This window comes from Agelaius phoeniceus, chromosome 10, assembly GCF_051311805.1.
Source record: "Agelaius phoeniceus isolate bAgePho1 chromosome 10, bAgePho1.hap1, whole genome shotgun sequence".
NCBI classification, from domain to species: Eukaryota; Metazoa; Chordata; class Aves; order Passeriformes; family Icteridae; genus Agelaius; species Agelaius phoeniceus.
This window is the reverse complement of record NC_135274.1, coordinates 8,546,277-8,567,910: the sequence shown is the minus strand read 5'-3', so window position 1 is coordinate 8,567,910 and position 21,634 is coordinate 8,546,277. Positions and strand designations below refer to the sequence as shown.

The following is a 21,634-nucleotide window of genomic DNA, read 5'->3' as shown; positions in this document are numbered from 1 at the left end:
GAGCCTTTTGGTTGCCTCAGTTTGCTTGCCCTCACCATGCCGACACTCTCACCCCTCTCCTCCGCCGCGGCTTCCCTTCTGCACTCTTCTCACAGCAAGCACACGCCTCCTGAGCTGCAGAACTCCCACTCACAATGGGCCAGGCGCAGGACTCTGCCCTGCCACCACTGCCTCCTCCTGTCTTGGATGCGTCTCACACCGGACACTGGGCTACACGCTCTGGGCACCTGTTTCCACCTTCCACCATTCCCACAGGAACAGCAGCTTACTCCGTGTGCCATTACTTGTAGGCCCCCTGCTGTCAACATCTCCTGTTGTGCTCCTTTCCTCTGTGGCTTCTTTTCCTCTTTTCCCTGCCCATCCCTTCCTATTGCTCTGCAATCCATTCCGGGAGCTCTACCAGCATTGGGCAGTGCCCCATCCTTGGGGTTCCATTTGTTTCCATGGGAGAGGGAAGGATCTCCCTGGCAGAGCAGGTGGGAGGTGAGGGAGGAGGAGAACAAAGGACCACGACTCTCCAGCAGTGCTGCACAAAGGCTTTAATGAGAAGGAGCAAAAGCGGTGGCACAGAACAGAGACCAAGGAAGAGGTGTGGGGGGCCAGGGAGGGCAAGAGATGGGCCCATTGGCCAAGGAGAAGGGGGATGATGCGCCGGCCTCAGCAGATCTGACCTCAGCAGCGGGGGAAAGGCAGACACAGGCCTGAGCCCCCCAGGCCAAGGGAGCCCCCAGAAGAGATGGGAACCCCCGCGGTGCTGAGGGAGCTGCCCACAGCAGCTGACAGAGAGGATCCCACGGCTGTGCTCTGAGGGAAGGAGGTGAGGATGGGGCCCGGCATGGTCACCACCACCGGCGAAGGCTCGATGTACACCGTGGAGTCAGCGCAGCGGGCGTTGCAGGGCTCAGTGCAGCTGCTGGCAAGGGGCGTTGGGCCACAGGGGCCGCAGGGCCGTGGGGGACAGGGTCTGCAGCAAGACATCTCTCGGTGCGGGAGGCAAGGCTGCAACACAGAGCAGGGAGCGGCACCCGGCCTCAGCATCGCTCTGTCTCTCTGTCCCTCAGCTCTCCCCAGGGACACATTTGCTCTCCAAACACACTCTGTGCCCACAGCTCCCACCACCCTCCTGGTGCCCTCCCAGTGGCACGGCACGGCAAGGCCGCCCCACTTCAGCAATGGGAGCCAGCCCAGTGGCTTTAAGGGCCCTGTGGAAAGACTGGTCACAGCCCATCTGCAGAGCAGACATGGCTGTGTCAGACAATGTCCCGGCGTGCGCCGGCACATTTTGTTACACCACGGCAGGTGCAAATTCTGCTGGGCACATCCCCCTGAGGCTGAGCCCCATTGATCCCCTTCTGCTGGAACAAAGCCCCCTCTTCCCAGCTGGCCCCAGCCCCCAGCATGGAAAGGCTGACAGCCCTCCAACAGTTCTGTGCCAGGGCCACGCTCAGGCAGCCCAAGGATCAAGCCAGGCAGCCTCCATGAGAGCAGCTCAGCCCACAGCGAGGCATGGAGCAGGCTCAGGCTTACCTCGTTCCTCGAGGAAAGGGAGGCCAGAGACCAGGATGCAGAGCCTGCAGCAGAGCAGCCTTTTATGCTGGCTCCCAGAGCCCTGTGGGGCCACAAACATTCCTTGTTTCTGAAACATCCAAACTCCTGGGAGTGGCCACTTGCCAGGCCTCGCTGATGATCAGGTCCCTGCCTCTTTCATCTCAAATGTTGTTCTTCCTCTTTGTAGAACCCAAAACCCTGTGATGACTCTTAGAATCACTTTGGGATGGGATGGACCTTAAAATCATCTACCTCGAGCCCCCTTGAAACAGCTTCTAGAATTTCTCTGCACAGCCTATTCCAGTGTATCAATCATCGCCAAGAAAAAGATGCCCTCCCAATATCCAATCTACATACACCTGCTTTCAGTTTCGAACCAGTGGCCCTTGAGCCATCCCTACACACTCCAACCAGGTATCCTTCCCTTTCTTAATTGAATGTCTCCTGGGAGCCCTGTCCTCTCTTTGCTATGCAACCCCAACCCTCTCAGCCTGTCCTCACAGGCTGATGGCTCCAGCTCCTGGTGCTCTTTGTGGCTCCTCTGGACCCACTGCAGCAGGTCTGTGTGTTTCTTAGCCTGTGGGTCCTAGGGCTGCAGGCAGTACCCCAGGTACGGTGTCAGGAGAGCCGAGCAGAGCAGGACAATCCCCTCCCTCAACCTGCTGCCCACACGGCTCTGGATGTAGCCCAGAATAAGATTGGATTTTTGCACTGGGCTGCTAGCTGGCAGGGCAGGTTCATGTTCAGTATTTCAGAACCTGCACGTTCCCCTCCACAGGGCTGCTCTCCACCCACTCAAGGCCTACTAGGCTGTGTCCAGGTTTGGGATTGCCCTGACCTTGGCATTTGACAACCAGAGCTCTGACCTCAGCTTGGGAAGTGGGGATCCTCCAGAAAACAAGGAATTCAACACGTAGGACACTGATCAAAGGCACGCCTACATCTCTCCCTGAAAGACCAATTGACCCATTTTCCCAAACACAAACTGACCCACTTTGCTCACTGTGTCCAGCCCTGAGGTCGGGATCTGGATGGCAGCTTTGGGGCAGAGGCTGAGGACAGGAAGCCCAAAGCTCATGGCTCCTTTTCCTGGGGCAGGCATCATTTGCCCATACACCTAATAGCACAGTTCAAAGGGATATTGGATCAGTCTCCCAGAGCTTGTGGGAACCATTGTGATGTGGAAGAGTTGGGAAAATCCATGAGCTTCAGGCAGACCTGAATCATGCTGATGTGGAAATGAGTGCACACAGTGCCCTGGACTCAGGCATTCCAGGGATACCACAGCACATGGCCCCTTCCCTCCAAAATGTCAGCCTTTGTCAGGGGCACTTCCAGACCTTCTAGGACCAGTCCGGTACCACCTTGTACATCCATGTAATCCTGTGCTGCTGCTGCAGCAGCTTTGCAAAAGCCATTGCCATTTGGTGGCTGCTCAAGGGCCCAGGGGATGCAGGGCGACCCAGGATAATGGAAGCTGGGAGAGACCTCTGGAAGTTCTTTGCTCCCTCTCTGAGAAGAACAAACTTCCCAGCAGCCTCCGTAAATGGTGGGCCTTGTCCCATTGTCCTCTGAACATTGCCACTGTCAGACAGGTCCCTGTCTCCTGAGCAGCACTTCCAGGGATGCCCTGCACCCTCAGGAGGCCACCAGGAGATGGACAGGGCTCCTACAGAGGAGCCTTCCAGGTCCTCAATGAGGAGGACCAGCAGGAGATGACACTGAGGCTGCCTGCACTGATGAGCAAGCTGTAGAGGGGGACATGGAGCTGCTGCCTCCGCCACCTCCTGGCCCTTCAGGAGAGAATGAAGCCAAACTCTCCTGAGAGCTGCACTGTCACAGGGCAAGAGGCGGCAATCACAAGTAGCAAGAAAGGAAATCGCAGAGTTCCCTGGGGGAGGACAAGGGACAGGCCTGGGAGAGCTGTACAGTGATAGGGACCTCTTTTGCAAGCTGTGTCTGTGCTTAGAAGTCAGCAGGACAAGGCCCAGAGTCTGCTGAGGAACTGGGGCAGTGTGATCTGCCCAGAGCAGTTGATAGGAGCACAAGACCTCCAGAGCTCCACGCAGACCTTCTGGGGTTGATGTGGGGTACGCTGGGTCACTACAGTCCTTGAGCTGCCACCAAAAGACCCTGCCTTGGGAGACAGCAAATGCAGGAGATTGCAGACAAGCAGCAGGTGATCCCCGACTGGGAAGACAAGGTGGGGAAATATCCTTCATGGCAGCAGAACACTGAGGGTATGAGCTCTGTTATCCCTTGAGCACCTGAGTCTGTGGCAGCCAGTCCACTGAAGTCCACACTGGGTGACTCAGGTTTGCCTGGAGCTCAGGGATTTTCCCAGCTCTTCCACATCACCATGACACCTACTCTTCTGCCCTGGGAGACTGATCCAGTGTCCCTTTGAAATGTAAAATGCATGGAATGGGAAACCCCATGCCAGACCCAGAAAAAACAGCCATGGGCTCCCTGCCCTCAGCCTTTTCCCCAAAGCCACCAGCCAGGTCTCTGCCCCTGGGATGGGCACACTGAGTAAAGCAGGTCAGGGTGGCTGTGGGTCTGTTTCAGGGAAGGACACAGCATCTCTTTGATCACAAAACCAGGCCGTGGCACAGCCTGTGACTGTAAGCAAGTTCCCCATGGCTGCCACTCAGGCCTGCAGGGGACATCCTTTCAGGTGAACATGGACTTCCCTTCCACTGAGCTTTGCCACCTCCCTGCAGAGTTGGGTCCCTTCCCCACTATGGGGTTGTGCAGTGTTGACTTTGTGCCTCAAGTGACCCTCAGTCTTCTGTAGGTCTGTGATGACCCATGGAAGAAATGACTCTCACGATGAGCCTGAGTGTCTGCACTGAAAGCTCCTGAGAGATGAGCTGGGTGTCACTTCATGGCTGAAGTTAACTGTAACGGGAGCACAATTAACCATCAAGAAGAACAAGTGACAGAAACTTATAGACACTACACAAAGACATTTCAATACACCTTATACACTGGCATGGGACCTCCAAATGAAATTGCCTTAGGAAGCTGGGACACACATTAATCATTTCCAGGTTGGGTGGTGTGAAATTGGTGAAAAATGCCTGAGATGAAAGAGGCAGGGACCTGATCATCAGCGAGGCCTGGCAAGTGGCCACTCCCAGGAGTTTGGATGTTTCAGAAACAAGGAATGTTTGTGGCCCCACAGGGCTCTGGGAGCCAGCATAAAAGGCTGCTCTGCTGCAGGCTCTGCATCCTGGTCTCTGGACTTCCTTTCCTCGAGGAACGAGGTAAGCCTGAGCCCGCTCCATGCCTCGCTGTGGGCTGAGCTGCTCTCATGGAGGCTGCCTGGCTTGATCCTTGGGCTGCCTGAGCGTGGCCCTGGCACAGAACTGTTGGAGGGCTGTCAGCCTTTCCATGCTGGGGGCTGGGGCCAGCTGGGAAGAGGGGGCTTTGTTCCAGCAGAAGGGGATCAATGGGGCTCAGCCGCAGGGGGATGTGCCCAGCAGAATTTGCACCTGCCGTGGTGTAACAAAATGTGCCGGCGCACGCCGGGACATTGTCTGACACAGCCATGTCTGCTCTGCAGATGGGCTGTGACCAGTCTTTCCACAGGGCCCTTAAAGCCACTGGGCTGGCTCCCATTGCTGAAGTGGGGCGGCCTTGCCGTGCCGTGCCACTGGGAGGGCACCAGGAGGGTGGTGGGAGCTGTGGGCACAGAGTGTGTTTGGAGAGCAAATGTGTCCCTGGGGAGAGCTGAGGGACAGAGAGACAGAGCGATGCTGAGGCCGGGTGCCGCTCCCTGCTCTGTGTTGCAGCCTTGCCTCCCGCACCGAGAGATGTCTTGCTGCAGACCCTGTCCCCCACGGCCCTGTGGCCCCTGTGGCCCAACGCCCCTTGCCAGCAGCTGCACTGAGCCCTGCAACGCCCGCTGCGCTGACTCCATGGTGTACATCGAGCCTTCGCCGGTGGTGGTGACCATGCCGGGCCCCATCCTCACCTCCTTCCCTCAGAGCACAGCCGTGGGATCCTCTCTGTCAGCTGCTGTGGGCAGCTCCCTCAGCACCGCGGGGGTTCCCATCTCTTCTGGGGGCTCCCTTGGCCTGGGGGGCTCAGGCCTGTGTCTGCCTTTCCCCCGCTGCTGAGGTCAGATCTGCTGAGGCCGGCGCATCATCCCCCTTCTCCTTGGCCAATGGGCCCATCTCTTGCCCTCCCTGGCCCCCCACACCTCTTCCTTGGTCTCTGTTCTGTGCCACCGCTTTTGCTCCTTCTCATTAAAGCCTTTGTGCAGCACTGCTGGAGAGTCGTGGTCCTTTGTTCTCCTCCTCCCTCACCTCCCACCTGCTCTGCCAGGGTGAGCACTGGCTGCTGTCCTGAGCTTACCAGCAGCTGCACTAAGAACTCCCAGAAATTACACCAGAGCACCAAACCTCAGTCACTGAGCTTGAGTCTGGAACCTGGAGATCACAGCCCTGCAGGGCCTGGTGCCAATTTGTTCCTTATGAGAATTATTTCAGATATTTAGAGTGACGTGTCATTCCTGTCAAAGCTTTTTCACAAAAGTGCAGCAAAATCAATCTTCTCTCTTCTCTTAGTGATGTTGGGATGTGTCAATGGTGTGAGTACAGGATTGTGCGCTGGAAATGAGAATAGCTCTTCTTTTCATGCCTGGATGTCGGCAGTGTGGCTTCAACAGTGTCTTACTGAAACGTTCACTCTGTTACTGACTAAATGGATGAAGCATAAATAGAATATTGATTTTAAATCAATATTTAATGTTTTATAGGGAGACTGTGCATTGAGACTTTTATAGTATGCAAACGATCATCGATACAATATTAAGAGGGCGCAAGAGTGTTGGCCACCACTGGGTCCCCATTCACAGCAAGAAAATAATTTCAAACTCACAGTTACAACATTCATACCATTATCAATTCTCTCTCTCACATGCACAACCACACACACACACTCAGTATTTAGGTGTAAATATACCTTTTTAAAATTCCCCTTGAAAATGACCGCTCTTGGAATATATTTATGTTTCCCGAACACAACATCCCCATTCTCACACTTTCAAAGAAAGTGCCAGCAAGAACTGTGGCCAGGATGAAACCTTGATAGGACTAAAGCCCACTCTCTTACAACCCTATAAAGAGTGGCCCAAAATGAGACCATTTGAGCTGTCCTGGACCGCAGCAGGCTGTGACCAGCAATGGCCCTGAGTGGGCCGGCTCTCACAGCCAGTGAACTCTCAGGGTTGCTGTACTTGGAGGATTGCCCAACAAGGAGGAGTCCCGGGCTGATACCCTCCCTCCTTGAGGCCTGAGCCTTCCCCCTTTGGGAGATGCAAAGGCATCCAAAGTGAGTGTTTCAGTGCCCACTGAGGGGAACTTTTCACAGGCACGTTGCTTGTACCGACTCTTCATGTCTGTGTGCATGCACGTCTGCATGTATTTGCTATAGCAAATCTGGGAGAAACACTGCTTCCTTAGATGTTTAAGAACCTTGGAGATCTAAGTACATTAGGCCTGTCAGTAAGGTTAAGTTCCAGCTATAGAGTTACCTAAATGGTGCTTAGTGTTGTTCTTTTGCTAGGTTGCTAAGTATAAGTTGGAAGTTGTAAGTTAGGTTAAACGGTGTGTAGTGCTTTTGCTCTGTCAAATTTTAAGCCTCTGTCAAGCTCTTAGGCTGTGTTCCTTTGCATGCTTGCCCTCGCTGTTGTGTGTCACACACACACACACACAGAGCTCCTCAAACACACAGATCCAGAAACAGCCACCCCCGCCCCCTGCCTCTCGATAGCTGTCGGTTGATTTCTGTTTGGATTGGTTGGCATTAGTTTTGTTTTGTGGTTGGTTGTTTTCCCTTGTTGTGCCGTAAGTGTTGGGTAAGTAGGAGAGTGAGTCTTGCCAAGGCAGTTGGTTGTCTTTTCTGGTTGAATATGAGGAGTGTTTTTTGCTGCTGTCCTTGGGAGCGATTTTGAGGCATGTGAAGCAGTGTTTGTTCAGAGGAGCCTTGTGCAGAAGTGCGTGGGTGTGGGTGTGGTGGCCCAGGGCAGGTGATGAGCAGGGCGGGCAGGGCTGGAGCAGGTAGTTGTGGCCGAGTGGTGAAGGCGATGGACTAGAAATCCATTGGGGTTTCCCCGCGCAGGTTCGAATCCTGCCAACTACGGGCAGGCGCCCCTTTTGGGCTGCGGGCAGCTGACCAGGGGCACGGGGAGCACCGTGGCACACGTGCGCCACGGACAGCAGCTGCCCCAGGGCTCCTGCACTTGCAGCCCCAACAATGAAGAAGGGAAGGGCAAATGCAGATGGCACCTGGAGCTGAGCATTTCATCACCTCCTGGAGCTGAGCATTTCATCCCCTTGCAGTGGCGCCAAGTGTTAAAGGCAAGGACCTTCAGCTTGACAACCTGCTTGGCACCAAGTGGCCAGAAATCCGAGCTTTTGCTTCAGAGTACCCATGAGGAGCATGGAGCTGAGGCAGCAGAATTTGCAGAGCAAAAAGAGGAGAATTGTTTCTGGTGGCAGTTCCAAGGCAAGGCAACCCATGTCCCAGGTCGGCCATCAAAGATGGGAAGTGTCGGGCAGGTGCAGTGTTGCCGGGTGCCGGGAGCAGATGTGTATTTGTGGCGAGGGCTGCAGGTGTGAGGATGTGTGTGGATGTCAGGTGGGCTGATGGATGGCAAGGCTGGAGGCTGTGTGCAGGGGTGTGTTGAGCAGGTGCAGGGGCAGGGTGGGTGTGGAAGGGTCAGGGTGTGTGCAGGGGTGCGTGCGGGAGGTGTAGGAGAAGGCCAAGGGCGGGCGGTGGAGGTGCCGAGCACAGGCTGAAGGGAGGTGCATGGTGAGGGTGTCTATTTAGTGGGGTGGGGGAGGCAGATCAGAGAGGAAGGGAAGGAGTGAGGGGCAGCAGTGGCGGGCAGCGTGAGGCTGGGCTGAGGGCAATGGCCGGCAGGCCTGGGGAGGAGGAGCAGAGTGGCGCAGCAGGAGCGTGCTGGGCCCATAACCCAGAGGTCGATGGATTGAAACCATCCTCTGCTAAGGTGCTTTTTTCACTCAGGCTGCCTTGCCCAACAACTTGGACCCTGCTTGGCCCCAGCTTTCTGGCCAACGCGGGCCACAGCCTTCCTCTGGCCTCTACACCGCCTAACTCCTTTTAGTACAATTATAAAACTTGTATAACAGCACCTGGCCTCTCCTGGTCCCAAAGAGCGTGGACCGTGGCCTCCACAAGTTCTTCTCCCACAGAGCAGCTGAGCCGCTGCTCCTGCTCCCCTCAGCCGGGATCCTGCCCAGGACACCAGGCACCTCCCAGCCCAGCAGGCACCCGCTGGTTGTGAGCCAGGTCAGCCTTGGCAAAAGCCGACTGCAGGGGCTGCTCTGGGTCCTGCAGAGACTCCCAGAGAGTGGTGAGCCACTGCAGCCAGGTGGGCAGGGCACCTTGTGCTTCTCCACACCTGGGCATCAGGCTGGGGCTGCAATGGGGCTGAGGCACTGAGTTGCCTTGTCCTTGCTTTGTCTCCAGCCATGCTCTGAGCAGGCATTTGGACTTGCGTCCTCCTGGGATGCCTTGCAGTCAAGTTCCTTGTGAGAGGGAAGAGTTGGCAGAGCGGGTTCTGCCCTCCCTGCTGTGCAGCATAGGCAGTGAGTGAAGTTCTTTGTCAGAGGAAGTGGAGGTCAGTCATTGGCGCGCCCTTGTTGTGTCACCTGTGCTTTTCTCCTTGGCGCTGCAGCCCCCGTGCTGGGTTCAGCAGAGGGTCTTTGTTGAGCTTTGGTAGAGATGGGTCAGAGTTAGCCTCTGCATAGTCCTTAAGGAGGTGGAGGGGGTTGGTGTGGAGAAGAGAAGGCAAGGGGGCTTGTGGTGTGTGAAGGTAAGTGGGGAAGGTAAGTTTGGCTGCGTGAGAAAGGGCTTGTTGCAGTTTGGGAAGGGGAAGATTTTGCGTGCTCTGAAGCGCGGCAGTTGTAAGGGAGGGCGTGTGAGGGTTGCAGGGAGCTGTGCTGGTGCGCTGAAGGGCGGCGTGAAGGGAGAGGGTGTGTAGGGCGTGCAGGAAGGCTGCAGGTGGAGTGAGATGTGCAGAGCAGTGGAGAGGCAGGCAGGCTGAGCTGGGGCCATAAGGCTGAGGCAGGCTGAGCACAGGGGGCCCCAGTGACCTGGGCAGGAGGTCCTATGGTGTAATGGTGAGCACTCTGGACTCTGAATCCAGTGATCTGAGTTCAAATCTCAGTGGGACCTGAGCCTTTTGGTTGCCTCAGTTTGCTTGCCCTCACCATGCCGACACTCTCACCCCTCTCCTCCGCCGCGGCTTCCCTTCTGCACTCTTCTCACAGCAAGCACACGCCTCCTGAGCTGCAGAACTCCCACTCACAATGGGCCAGGCGCAGGACCCTGCTCTGCCACCACTGCCTCCTCCTGTCTTGGATGCATCTCACACCGGACACTGGGCTACACGCTCTGGGCACCTGTTTCCACCTTCCACCATTCCCACAGGAACAGCAGCTTACTCCGTGTGCCATTACTTGTAGGCCCCCTGCTGTCAACATCTCCTGTTGTGCTCCTTTCCTCTGTGGCTTCTTTTCCTCTTTTCCCTGCCCATCCCTTCCTATTGCTCTGCAATCCATTCCGGGAGCTCTACCAGCATTGGGCAGTGCCCCATCCTTGGGGTTCCATTTGTTTCCATGGGAGAGGGAAGGATCTCCCTGGCAGAGCAGGTGGGAGGTGAGGGAGGAGGAGAACAAAGGACCACGACTCTCCAGCAGTGCTGCACAAAGGCTTTAATGAGAAGGAGCAAAAGCGGTGGCACAGAACAGAGACCAAGGAAGAGGTGTGGGGGGCCAGGGAGGGCAAGAGATGGGCCCATTGGCCAAGGAGAAGGGGGATGATGCGCCGGCCTCAGCAGATCTGACCGCAGCGGGGGAAAGGCAGACACAGGCCTGAGCCCCCCAGGCCAAGGGAGCCCCCAGAAGAGATGGGAACCCCCGCGGTGCTGAGGGAGCTGCCCACAGCAGCTGACAGAGAGGATCCCACGGCTGTGCTCTGAGGGAAGGAGGTGAGGATGGGGCCCGGCATGGTCACCACCACCGGCGAAGGCTCGATGTACACCGTGGAGTCAGCGCAGCGGGCGTTGCAGGGCTCAGTGCAGCTGCTGGCAAGGGGCGTTGGGCCACAGGGGCCGCAGGGCCGTGGGGGACAGGGTCTGCAGCAAGACATCTCTCGGTGCGGGAGGCAAGGCTGCAACACAGAGCAGGGAGCGGCACCCGGCCTCAGCATCGCTCTGTCTCTCTGTCCCTCAGCTCTCCCCAGGGACACATTTGCTCTCCAAACACACTCTGTGCCCACAGCTCCCACCACCCTCCTGGTGCCCTCCCAGTGGCACGGCACGGCAAGGCCGCCCCACTTCAGCAATGGGAGCCAGCCCAGTGGCTTTAAGGGCCCTGTGGAAAGACTGGTCACAGCCCATCTGCAGAGCAGACATGGCTGTGTCAGACAATGTCCCGGCGTGCGCCGGCACATTTTGTTACACCACGGCAGGTGCAAATTCTGCTGGGCACATCCCCCTGCGGCTGAGCCCCATTGATCCCCTTCTGCTGGAACAAAGCCCCCTCTTCCCAGCTGGCCCCAGCCCCCAGCATGGAAAGGCTGACAGCCCTCCAACAGTTCTGTGCCAGGGCCACGCTCAGGCAGCCCAAGGATCAAGCCAGGCAGCCTCCATGAGAGCAGCTCAGCCCACAGCGAGGCATGGAGCGGGCTCAGGCTTACCTCGTTCCTCGAGGAAAGGGAGGCCAGAGACCAGGATGCAGAGCCTGCAGCAGAGCAGCCTTTTATGCTGGCTCCCAGAGCCCTGTGGGGCCACAAACATTCCTTGTTTCTGAAACATCCAAACTCCTGGGAGTGGCCACTTGCCAGGCATCGCTGATGATCTGGTCCCTGCCTCTTTCATCTCAAATGTTGTTCTTCCTCTTTGTAGAACCCAAAACCCTGTGATGACTCTTAGAATCACTTTGGGATGGAATGGACCTTAAAATCATCTACCTCGAGCCCCCTTGAAACAGCTTCTAGAATTTCTCTGCACAGCCTATTCCAGCGTATCAATCGTCTCCAAAAGAAAGATGCCCTCCCAATATCCAATCTAAATACACCTGCTTTCAGTTTCGAACCAGTGGCCCTTGAGCCATCCCTACATACCCCAACCAGGTATCCTTCCCTTTCTTAATTGAATGTCTCCTGGGAGCCCTGTCCTCTCTTTGCTATGCAACCCCAACCCTCTCAGCCTGTCCTCACAGGCTGATGGCTCCAGCTCCTGGTGCTCTTTGTGGCTCCTCTGGACCCACTGCAGCAGGTCTGTGTGTTTCTTAGCCTGTGGGTCCTAGGGCTGCAGGCAGTACCCCAGGTACGGTGTCAGGAGAGCCGAGCAGAGCAGGACAATCCCCTCCCTCAACCTGCTGCCCACACGGCTCTGGATGTAGCCCAGAATAAGATTGGATTTTTGCACTGGGCTGCTAGCTGGCAGGGCAGGTTCATGTTCAGTATTTCAGAACCTGCACGTTCCCCTCCACAGGGCTGCTCTCCACCCACTCAAGGCCTACTAGGCTGTGTCCAGGTTTGGGATTGCCCTGACCTTGGCATTTGACAACCAGAGCTCTGGCCTCAGCTTGGGAAGTGGGGATCCTCCAGAAAACAAGGAATTCAACACGTAGGACACTGATCAAAGGCACGCCTACATCTCTCCCTGAAAGACAAATTGACCCATTGTCCCAAACACAAACTGACCCACTTTGCTCACTGTGTCCAGCCCTGAGGTCGGGATCTGGATGGCAGCTTTGGGGCAGAGGCTGAGGACAGGAAGCCCAAAGCTCATGGCTCCTTTTCCTGGGGCAGGCATCATTTGCCCATACACCTAATAGCACAGTTCAAAGGGATATTGGATCAGTCTCCCAGAGCTTGTGGGAACCATTGTGATGTGGAAGAGTTGGGAAAATCCATGAGCTTCAGGCAGACCTGAATCATGCTGATGTGGAAATGAGTGCACACAGTGCCCTGGACTCAGGCATTCCAGGGATACCACAGCACATGGCCCCTTCCCTCCAAAATGTCAGCCTTTGTCAGGGGCACTTCCAGACCTTCTAGGACCAGTCCGGTACCACCTTGTACATCCATGTAATCCTGTGCTGCTGCTGCAGCAGCTTTGCAAAAGCCATTGCCATTTGGTGGCTGCTCAAGGGCCCAGGGGATGCAGGGCGACCCAGGATAATGGAAGCTGGGAGAGACCTCTGGAAGTTCTTTGCTCCCTCTCTGAGAAGAACAAACTTCCCAGCGGCCTCCGTAAATGGTGGGCCTTGTCCCATTGTCCTCTGAACACTGCCACTGTCAGACAGGTCCCTGTCTCCTGAGCAGCACTTCCAGGGATGCCCTGCACCCCCAGGAGGCCACCAGGAGATGGACAGGGCTCCTACAGAGGAGCCTTCCAGGTCCTCAATGGGGAGGACCAGCAGGAGATGACACTGAGGCTGCCTGCACTGATGAGCAGGGCATGGAGGGGGACATGGAGCGGCTGCCTCCGCCACCTCCTGGCCCTTCAGGAGAGAATGAAGCCAAACTCTCCTGAGAGCTGCACTGTCACAGGGCAAGAGGCGGCAATCACAAGTAGCAAGAAAGGAAATCGCAGAGTTCCCTGGGGGAGGACAAGGGACAGGCCTGGGAGAGCTGTACAAGTGATAGGGACCTCTTTTGCAAGCTGTGTCTGTGCTTAGAAGTCAGCAGGACAAGGCCCAGAGTCTGCTGAGGAACTGGGGCAGTGTGATCTGCCCAGAGCAGTTGATAGGAGCACAAGACCTCCAGAGCTCCACGCAGACCTTCTGGGGTTGATGTGGGGTACTCTGGGTCACTACAGTCCTTGAGCTGCCACCAAAAGACCCTGCCTTGGGAGACAGCAAATGCAGGAGATTGCAGACAAGCAGCAGGTGATCCCCGACTGGGAAGACAAGGTGGGGAAATATCCTTCATGGCAGCAGAACACTGAGGGTATGAGCTCTGTTATCCCTTGAGCACCTGAGTCTGTGGCAGCCAGTCCACTGAAGTCCACACTGGGTGACTCAGGTTTGCCTGGAGCTCAGGGATTTTCCCAGCTCTTCCACATCACCATGACACCTACTCTTCTGCCCTGGGAGACTGATCCAGTGTCCCTTTGAAATGTAAAATGCATGGAATGGGAAACCCCATGCCAGACCCAGAAAAAACAGCCATGGGCTCCCTGCCCTCAGCCTTTTCCCCAAAGCCACCAGCCAGGTCTCTGCCCCTGGGATGGGCACACTGAGTAAAACAGGTCAGGGTGGCTGTGGGTCTGATTCAGGGAAGGACACAGCATCTCTTTGATCACAAAACCAGGCCGTGGCACAGCCTGTGACTGTAAGCAAGTTCCCCATGGCTGCCACTCAGGCCTGCAGGGGACATCCTTTCAGGTGAACATGGACTTCCCTTCCACTGAGCTTTGCCACCTCCCTGCAGAGTTGGGTCCCTTCCCCACTATGGGGTTGTGCAGTGTTGACTTTGTGCCTCAAGTGACCCTCAGTCTTCTGTAGGTCTGTGATGACCCATGGAAGAAATGACTCTCACGATGAGCCTGAGTGTCTGCACTGAAAGCTCCTGAGAGATGAGCTGGGTGTCACTTCATGGCTGAAGTTAACTGTAAAGGGAGCACAATTAACCATCAAGAAGAACAAGTGACAGAAACTTATAGACACTACACAAAGACATTTCAATACACCTTATACACTGGCATGGGACCTCCAAATGAAATTGCCTTAGGAAGCTGGGACACACATTAATCATTTCCAGGTTGGGTGGTGTGAAATTGGTGAAAAATGCCTGAGATGAAAGAGGCAGGGACCTGATCATCAGCAAGGCCTGGCAAGTGGCCACTCCCAGGAGTTTGGATGTTTCAGAAACAAGGAATATTTGTGGCCCCACAGGGCTCTGGGAGCCAGCATAAAAGGCTGCTCTGCTGCAGGCTCTGCATCCTGGTCTCTGGCCTCCCTTTCCTCGAGGAACGAGGTAAGCCTGAGCCCGCTCCATGCCTCGCTGTGGGCTGAGCTGCTCTCATGGAGGCTGCCTGGCTTGATCCTTGGGCTGCCTGAGCGTGGCCCTGGCACAGAACTGTTGGAGGGCTGTCAGCCTTTCCATGCTGGGGGCTGGGGCCAGCTGGGAAGAGGGGGCTTTGTTCCAGCAGAAGGGGATCAATGGGGCTCAGCCTCAGGGGGATGTGCCCAGCAGAATTTGCACCTGCCGTGGTGTAACAAAATGTGCCGGCGCACGCCGGGACATTGTCTGACACAGCCATGTCTGCTCTGCAGATGGGCTGTGACCAGTCTTTCCACAGGGCCCTTAAAGCCACTGGGCTGGCTCCCATTGCTGAAGTGGGGCGGCCTTGCCGTGCCGTGCCACTGGGAGGGCACCAGGAGGGTGGTGGGAGCTGTGGGCACAGAGTGTGTTTGGAGAGCAAATGTGTCCCTGGGGAGAGCTGAGGGACAGAGAGACAGAGCGATGCTGAGGCCGGGTGCCGCTCCCTGCTCTGTGTTGCAGCCTTGCCTCCCGCACCGAGAGATGTCTTGCTGCAGACCCTGTCCCCCACGGCCCTGCGGCCCCTGTGGCCCAACGCCCCTTGCCAGCAGCTGCACTGAGCCCTGCAACGCCCGCTGCGCTGACTCCACGGTGTACATCGAGCCTTCGCCGGTGGTGGTGACCATGCCGGGCCCCATCCTCACCTCCTTCCCTCAGAGCACAGCCGTGGGATCCTCTCTGTCAGCTGCTGTGGGCAGCTCCCTCAGCACCGCGGGGGTTCCCATCTCTTCTGGGGGCTCCCTTGGCCTGGGGGGCTCAGGCCTGTGTCTGCCTTTCCCCCGCTGCTGAGGTCAGATCTGCTGAGGCCGGCGCATCATCCCCCTTCTCCTTGGCCAATGGGCCCATCTCTTGCCCTCCCTGGCCCCCCACACCTCTTCCTTGGTCTCTGTTCTGTGCCACCGCTTTTGCTCCTTCTCATTAAAGCCTTTGTGCAGCACTGCTGGAGAGTCGTGGTCCTTTGTTCTCCTCCTCCCTCACCTCCCACCTGCTCTGCCAGGGAGATCCTTCCCTCTCCCATGGAAACAAATGGAACCCCAAGGATGGGGCACTGCCCAATGCTGGTAGAGCTCCCGGAATGGATTGCAGAGCAATAGGAAGGGATGGGCAGGGAAAAGAGGAAAAGAAGCCACAGAGGAAAGGAGCACAACAGGAGATGTTGACAGCAGGGGGCCTACAAGTAATGGCACACGGAGTAAGCTGCTGTTCCTGTGGGAATGGTGGAAGGTGGAAACAGGTGCCCAGAGCGTGTAGCCCAGTGTCCGGTGTGAGACGCATCCAAGACAGGAGGAGGCAGTGGTGGCAGGGCAGAGTCCTGCGCCTGGCCCATTGTGAGTGGGAGTTCTGCAGCTCAGGAGGCGTGTGCTTGCTGTGAGAAGAGTGCAGAAGGGAAGCCGCGGCGGAGGAGAGGGGTGAGAGTGTCGGCATGGTGAGGGCAAGCAAACTGAGGCAACCAAAAGGCTCAGGTCCCACTGAGATTTGAACTCAGATCACTGGATTCAGAGTCCAGAGTGCTCACCATTACACCATAGGACCTCCTGCCCAGGTCACTGGGGCCCCCTGTGCTCAGCCTGCCTCAGCCTTATGGCCCCAGCTCAGCCTGCCTGCCTCTCCACCGCTCTGCACATCTCACTCCACCTGCAGCCTTCCTGCACGCCCTACACACCCTCTCCCATCACGCCGCCCTTCAGCGCACCAGCACAGCTCCCTGCAACCCTCACACGCCCTCCCTTACAACTGCCGCGCTTCAGAGCACGCAAAATCTTCCCCTTCCCAAACTGCAACAAGCCCTTTCTCACGCAGCCAAACTTACCTTCCCCACTTACCTTCACACACCACAAGCCCCCTTGCCTTCTCTTCTCCACACCAACCCCCTCCACCTCCTTAAGGACTATGCAGAGGCTAACTCTGACCCATCTCTACCAAAGCTCAACAAAGACCCTCTGCTGAACCCAGCACGGGGGCTGCAGCGCCAAGGAGAAAAGCACAGGTGACACAACAAGGGCGCGCCAGTGACTGACCTCCACTTCCTCTGACAAAGAACTTCACTCACTGCCTATGCTGCACAGCAGGGAGGGCGCAATTGAATACTGCATGGCAGTATGGTGTTTTGCATTAGGATACCTGGCTAACAGGTATGGACCGTGTCTGTACAGGTATGTATAGACAGTGATGGGCTGAACGACATACTATTTTAAATGTTTACTGTAGGGCTGAAAAATGAATTTGGACGCCAGAAAACACAGACAGCACAGACAGAGTTTCAATCATCACTCTCAAAATGCAACAATACATGTAACAACGGTGAGTCACAGCATACTGAGCTATCTCACAAGATCAAAACCAAGATTGAAATTGCTTTTCGTCAGAAGCTTCCTATGGCTTTTGGTGGTTCACTTTACATCAGAGTATGCTTGAACACGGTTAAGAAAGGATGACATGTTATCAGAAACGTCGCACTTGGAGGGGCCCTCCTTGGCGAGTGCCGTCCCTCATCTTTCAGCAGCAATGGTTGCCATGACCACTTTCTAGAAGCCTTCCAGACCCCTCTTCTGCACCCGAAGGGCAAAACGCCAGAAAGCCACTTCCGCTCGCCGGGGGGCTGTATGCAGGGATGAGCAGCCCGCAGAACATGCTGCAAGCGCGGCTGCTCCGATCTCAGGAACTAAGTCCCGTCAGTGCGGTGTATGTGACTGCTCGCCAGGCAGCGCTGCCCCCTTCACCCCACACTCACAGCGCTGCCATGGGTTCACTGCCAGCTGGGGCGAAGCAGCTTCGGCGGCAGGGCAGGAGCAAATGCCGTGCCCGTGCCTGTCCCGCCGCCTCCCCCGTCCTTCCGCTCCGCAGCCTCGCCATTCCATGTTTCTTTGCCTTTATAGGAAAAGTATGCGCAGGTCCGGGGGGGCTGCCCTGAGTCACCGAGGGCTGCGGTGCCCGCCCACACCCAAGGGGCCGGGGCCGCCGCCGGGGCGGGGTCAGCGCTGGCCGCCGGGGCCGCAGCGCCGCGGCCGAGCCGCCCGTCCCGCCCCGGAGCCCCTCAGCGACAGCGCGGGGTTCGCCGCCATGACGGGCAGGTGAGGCCGGGCACACGGGAGCCGGGCGGGGGTCTGGGCCGTGCCCGCCTTCACCGCCCTGGGCCGGCCGTGACATGTGGGGAACAGCTCCTCCTGGCCCCGGGTAACGCCATGGGGGCCTGCGGGATGGGTCGGGGCAGAAAGCTTTGCTGCCGTGAGGCCTGGGCGGAGCGGGGCACGCTCCGGCCTGGCGTGCAAGCGCGGAGCTGCTGGACTGTGCCTGAGCCCTGCCCGGGGACACAGCGGAGGGCAGGGCAGAGGCAGAGCTGGGCGAGCAGCCGTAGGTGTGAGCAGCCGTAGGTGTGAGCAGCCGTAGGTGTGAGCTGTGCTTGCTCAGCAGCCGGGCTCTCTGGCAGCCTGTGCCCGGTGTGCCCGCACCGCTGCCCATCGGGACCCTCCTCACTGACCTACACGCAGCCCCTCTGCCCACAGATTCACTCTCCTCTTCTTCGAGCTGGCCTTGGAGTTAACATGTTCCAGGAACTGTTTAAATCTGGAGCTAGATTCTCCTCTCGTGCTATCTGACAGTGGAGAACTCTGTGAAGAAACTTAATTGACAGTTGTAAATGAGAAGAGGAGTGGGGAAGGCATTTTCTGGCATTTTGCTAGGGTTTGCACAAGTGCTGAAATGTCACTTTTTTGTCCCATCTGTAAAATAAAACCCCGACATTATAATCAGTTTGTGAAAATAAGCTTGCTTTTGTGAAATGTTTTGGAGATGAGAAGCGTGAAGATGTAATACTGCAATTAGTAAGGTGCCCTTTTTAGGACACTCATCCTTGTGAGTCCTACTATGTTACTGTAGTTCTGAAGGATTGTTCTTTGTGATTAGGAATACTGAGATGAATTCAGAGCACTTTGTGTATAAATACTCACTTTCCTTTTGTGTCAAGTCTTGATACTTGTATTAGGCATCTTTTTCTGATAAAAGTAGATCCTGATTAGTGGGTTGTTGGGTGTGAGAACAACCCACTAATGTGCTGAATAATTGTGTATGCTCATCTGTGATTTGGGAATGTATTATTTTTGGTCTCTGTGATGACAAATTTATGCTCTTGGGTGATTATACATGCTCAAAACTTCTGGGTTTTGCCTCATGTCTTTAATGGTCCATTTTTATTTTTCTGATGTGTGAAACAGGTGTGTATTTACAAGTTTACATTCATTTTCTTACAGCTAGAGGAAGACTCAGGAGCCTTAAATGCTCACAGGTCATGGGTACCCATCCAGCTCTTAAATGGAGAAAGGATGGAGAGGACTTGGAAAGAACTATGGCTATATGAAGCCAGCTGATTTTATTTTTTCAGAACTGTGGCATGGTACTGTTTAGAATGACAGGCTTATCTGGAGTGAAGGCACTCATGAGGGCAGTGGGAAGTGCTGGTGGACAGTAATTGTCTTCTCTCCATGCTTCCTCTGAAATTTGCCTGTTAAAGTGTAATACTGCTCATTGGAAGCTCTGATCTGAAGCCTTGGCCTGGGTGGACAACTCCAGGGTACTGAGACACTGCAAAGTGTGCGGTTCAAAGTGATGTAGGACTTCTGTTCCCTTTTCCTTGGGTTTCCTTCACAGGTCTGTTAAAATGAGCAGGCCTTGGCTTTAGCTTGTGAAAAGTGAAGGTGGGTGTTATTTAATGTTTTTAGAACTGTTTGTGCTGGGAAGTTTGTCAGCTGTGAACATTTATTTCTAAAGTTCTGTCTGCTGTCATTCCCAGGACAGGACAGTTTACTGCAGTTGTTTGTCACAGCTGTAACTCAGCTGGCTGTTTCCTTGTTAATAGTATCATCTGTTTAGGGTCGTGGTTTTCCAGCAAAGCTTCACAGTGTCTGTGTAACTTGCACTGCTCAGCACCTTGCCTGGCCAATTGACAAATTGACAACCGTGTTCAGAGTTGTTTTTCAGGCTGGGACAGACTCCTATGGCATTGTAAAGAATTCAGCATTGAGAATGTTCTTCCTTAGATCCAGCTAGGGGTCACTCTGCTGAGTGGTACCCAGATGTTGTTGCCTGTTTGTTATCTGGTAGTTATTCAAGTCTGCTGACACTATGTAGTCAGATGTTCTCCAGCTTTTGGGACATGGGATTTTCAGGGTTCTGGGAGATGAACTGCTTCACAGCTGGGGCATCCCCACAATATCCATCAGTGGGAGCCTTCCTTAGCCAAGAATGGTCATAAATGTCCCTTTGGTCTTGGAACTGTTGATGCAGGGACTGATTGTGTTGTTTTACAGTGTTCTAAAGTGAATAAGACTGGAAAACATGGGGTGCTGAAACAGTATTCTTTTTCACTTCACCTTTCTTATAAAGCAGAAATATGAAAGGACTCTCTTCTAGATACTGTGATTACAGATGCATTATTAATATTAAAATACATGAAAAATAACTCCATTTTCATTGTGTTCTGTTTCATTTGGCTGCAGAGAGCATCTCCTGAATTAAAAAAAAAAACTGCAGTGATTTGATTTATTGATTTTTAACATTAGGGAAAAATATAAGTCCAGGAAAAAGAAGGACATCTTTCTTTTTGTATACTCATAGTAAAAAAATTACTAAAATTAGGTGACTATCTAGCAAATTAAACGCATATCTTAAACATATCACTAGTTACATTTTTACAGTGTGAGGATTATGCTTTGCTAGAGAAAACTGATAACTAGATAATTGGATTTTAGAAATAGTATTTGTGACTGCCAGGTCTGGGCTGGGCTATTAGGGAAATAGAGGAGGAGAGTCACCTCCCTGACCTGCTGGCCACACTCTTTAGTTTTATGAGGTTACATGTTGTTTTAACTACATTTGAAAACTAATTCTGCGTAAGAGATAGTGTATTAGATGTAAGAACAGTATGTTTCTAAGCAGTCTTTCTGTGATTTCCAGTGTTGTAAATACAGTTGTTTTGATTTTTGGAGCATTTAGAAGTTAGCTGTGGTACTTCCTTACCAAAAAATAAGGGAAGACTGCTTCTAGAATTGCATTTGATGTATTTAGTCCATCTGTTCATTTTGACTTTTGCCTTTTTGAGGATTGTTGGAGTTTGGGGTGGAGTTGATTAATTTTGTTTGGTTAGCTGGATTTTGTTGTTTTATTTTTCTTTGTCTTTGTGATGGGCTTATTCCTTAGAAAGAGGATCTGTGAATGACCAGTGAGCAAAATGTTGTCAAATGCCCAAAGTAGAAACTAAACAAGAATGGAAGAGAGTTTGCTTTGAGACTTTGCTGCTGTGATGTTGATCAGAAAACTCACAGGTGAAATATGCCTGGGCTGTTTTGTGTTGCCTTTAGAAAGTAAGCTAATACAAAGCCCAAGAAAAAATATTTCCCAAGTGCATGTTTCAGAGCATAATCATCTTCATAAGAAATTTTTGTTATCACTATACTTAGTCAAATTTGGATCTGGATACGCCTATGTACTTCCTGTAGTCAACAAAAGAAGAGCAGCTGCATTTACAGATATGCTTATTGATTGTTCCTAATCCAGTGAAGGTAAGAAATAACAGTATATTATTTTCAATTTGGCTAGCTAGTTAAATACTTTTTTAATTCAGTAGAGAGCTGCTTCTGCATTGCATGAAGCAGTTGCAAGTAAAATGGGTTGAAAGAAGAGGGAGTATAAAGGACAGTATTACAAAAGGTTCTTGGTGCTGAATAGACAGTAACTGCATTAAATAAGAGATGTTTTATCTCTCTGAGTTAGGAGCAGCCATTTCTGCTCTTCTGCGTTGCAAATGTGGTTTTAATCTTAATCTTTCTTTCTAAATTTGCTCTCTGTTGCTCTCTAGATAGGATGGTCCTTAGTGTATTCTGGGGCCATAGAGGTCCTTCTCTGAGGAAAACCTGAAATGTCTGAAAGAAGTCTGGCTGCTTTCTTCTCTGCTTTGGCCCAGAAAGTAACCACCTGTAAGAGTTTGGCATCAACCCTGTCT

At 54.1% G+C, this 21,634-nt stretch overlaps 1 protein-coding gene and 3 non-coding genes across 4 annotated transcripts in view; 3 read left to right on the top strand and 1 right to left on the bottom strand.

The window, feature by feature from the left end:
- The first annotated feature begins 7,616 nt into the window (after positions 1-7,616).
- TRNAS-AGA (transfer RNA serine (anticodon AGA)) lies at positions 7,617-7,698 on the top strand. Its single transcript has one exon. It is a non-coding gene; the product is annotated as a tRNA-Ser (tRNA).
- A 1,989-nt stretch (positions 7,699-9,687) lies between these two features.
- On the top strand, positions 9,688-9,759 carry TRNAQ-CUG (transfer RNA glutamine (anticodon CUG)). Its single transcript has one exon. It is a non-coding gene; the product is annotated as a tRNA-Gln (tRNA).
- Positions 9,760-16,101: 6,342 nt separating this feature from the next.
- TRNAQ-CUG (transfer RNA glutamine (anticodon CUG)) lies at positions 16,102-16,173 on the bottom strand. The gene has a single exon. It is a non-coding gene; the product is annotated as a tRNA-Gln (tRNA).
- Positions 16,174-17,362: 1,189 nt separating this feature from the next.
- LIMS2 (LIM zinc finger domain containing 2) overlaps positions 17,363-21,634 on the top strand; it is a 32,129-nt gene continuing 27,857 nt past the window's right edge. Inside the window, exon 1 of the mRNA XM_054639166.2 lies at positions 17,363-17,711. Within this exon, the coding sequence (XP_054495141.2) occupies positions 17,434-17,711 (278 nt within the window). The 5' untranslated portion in view covers positions 17,363-17,433. The remainder of the gene's footprint in view (positions 17,712-21,634) is intronic.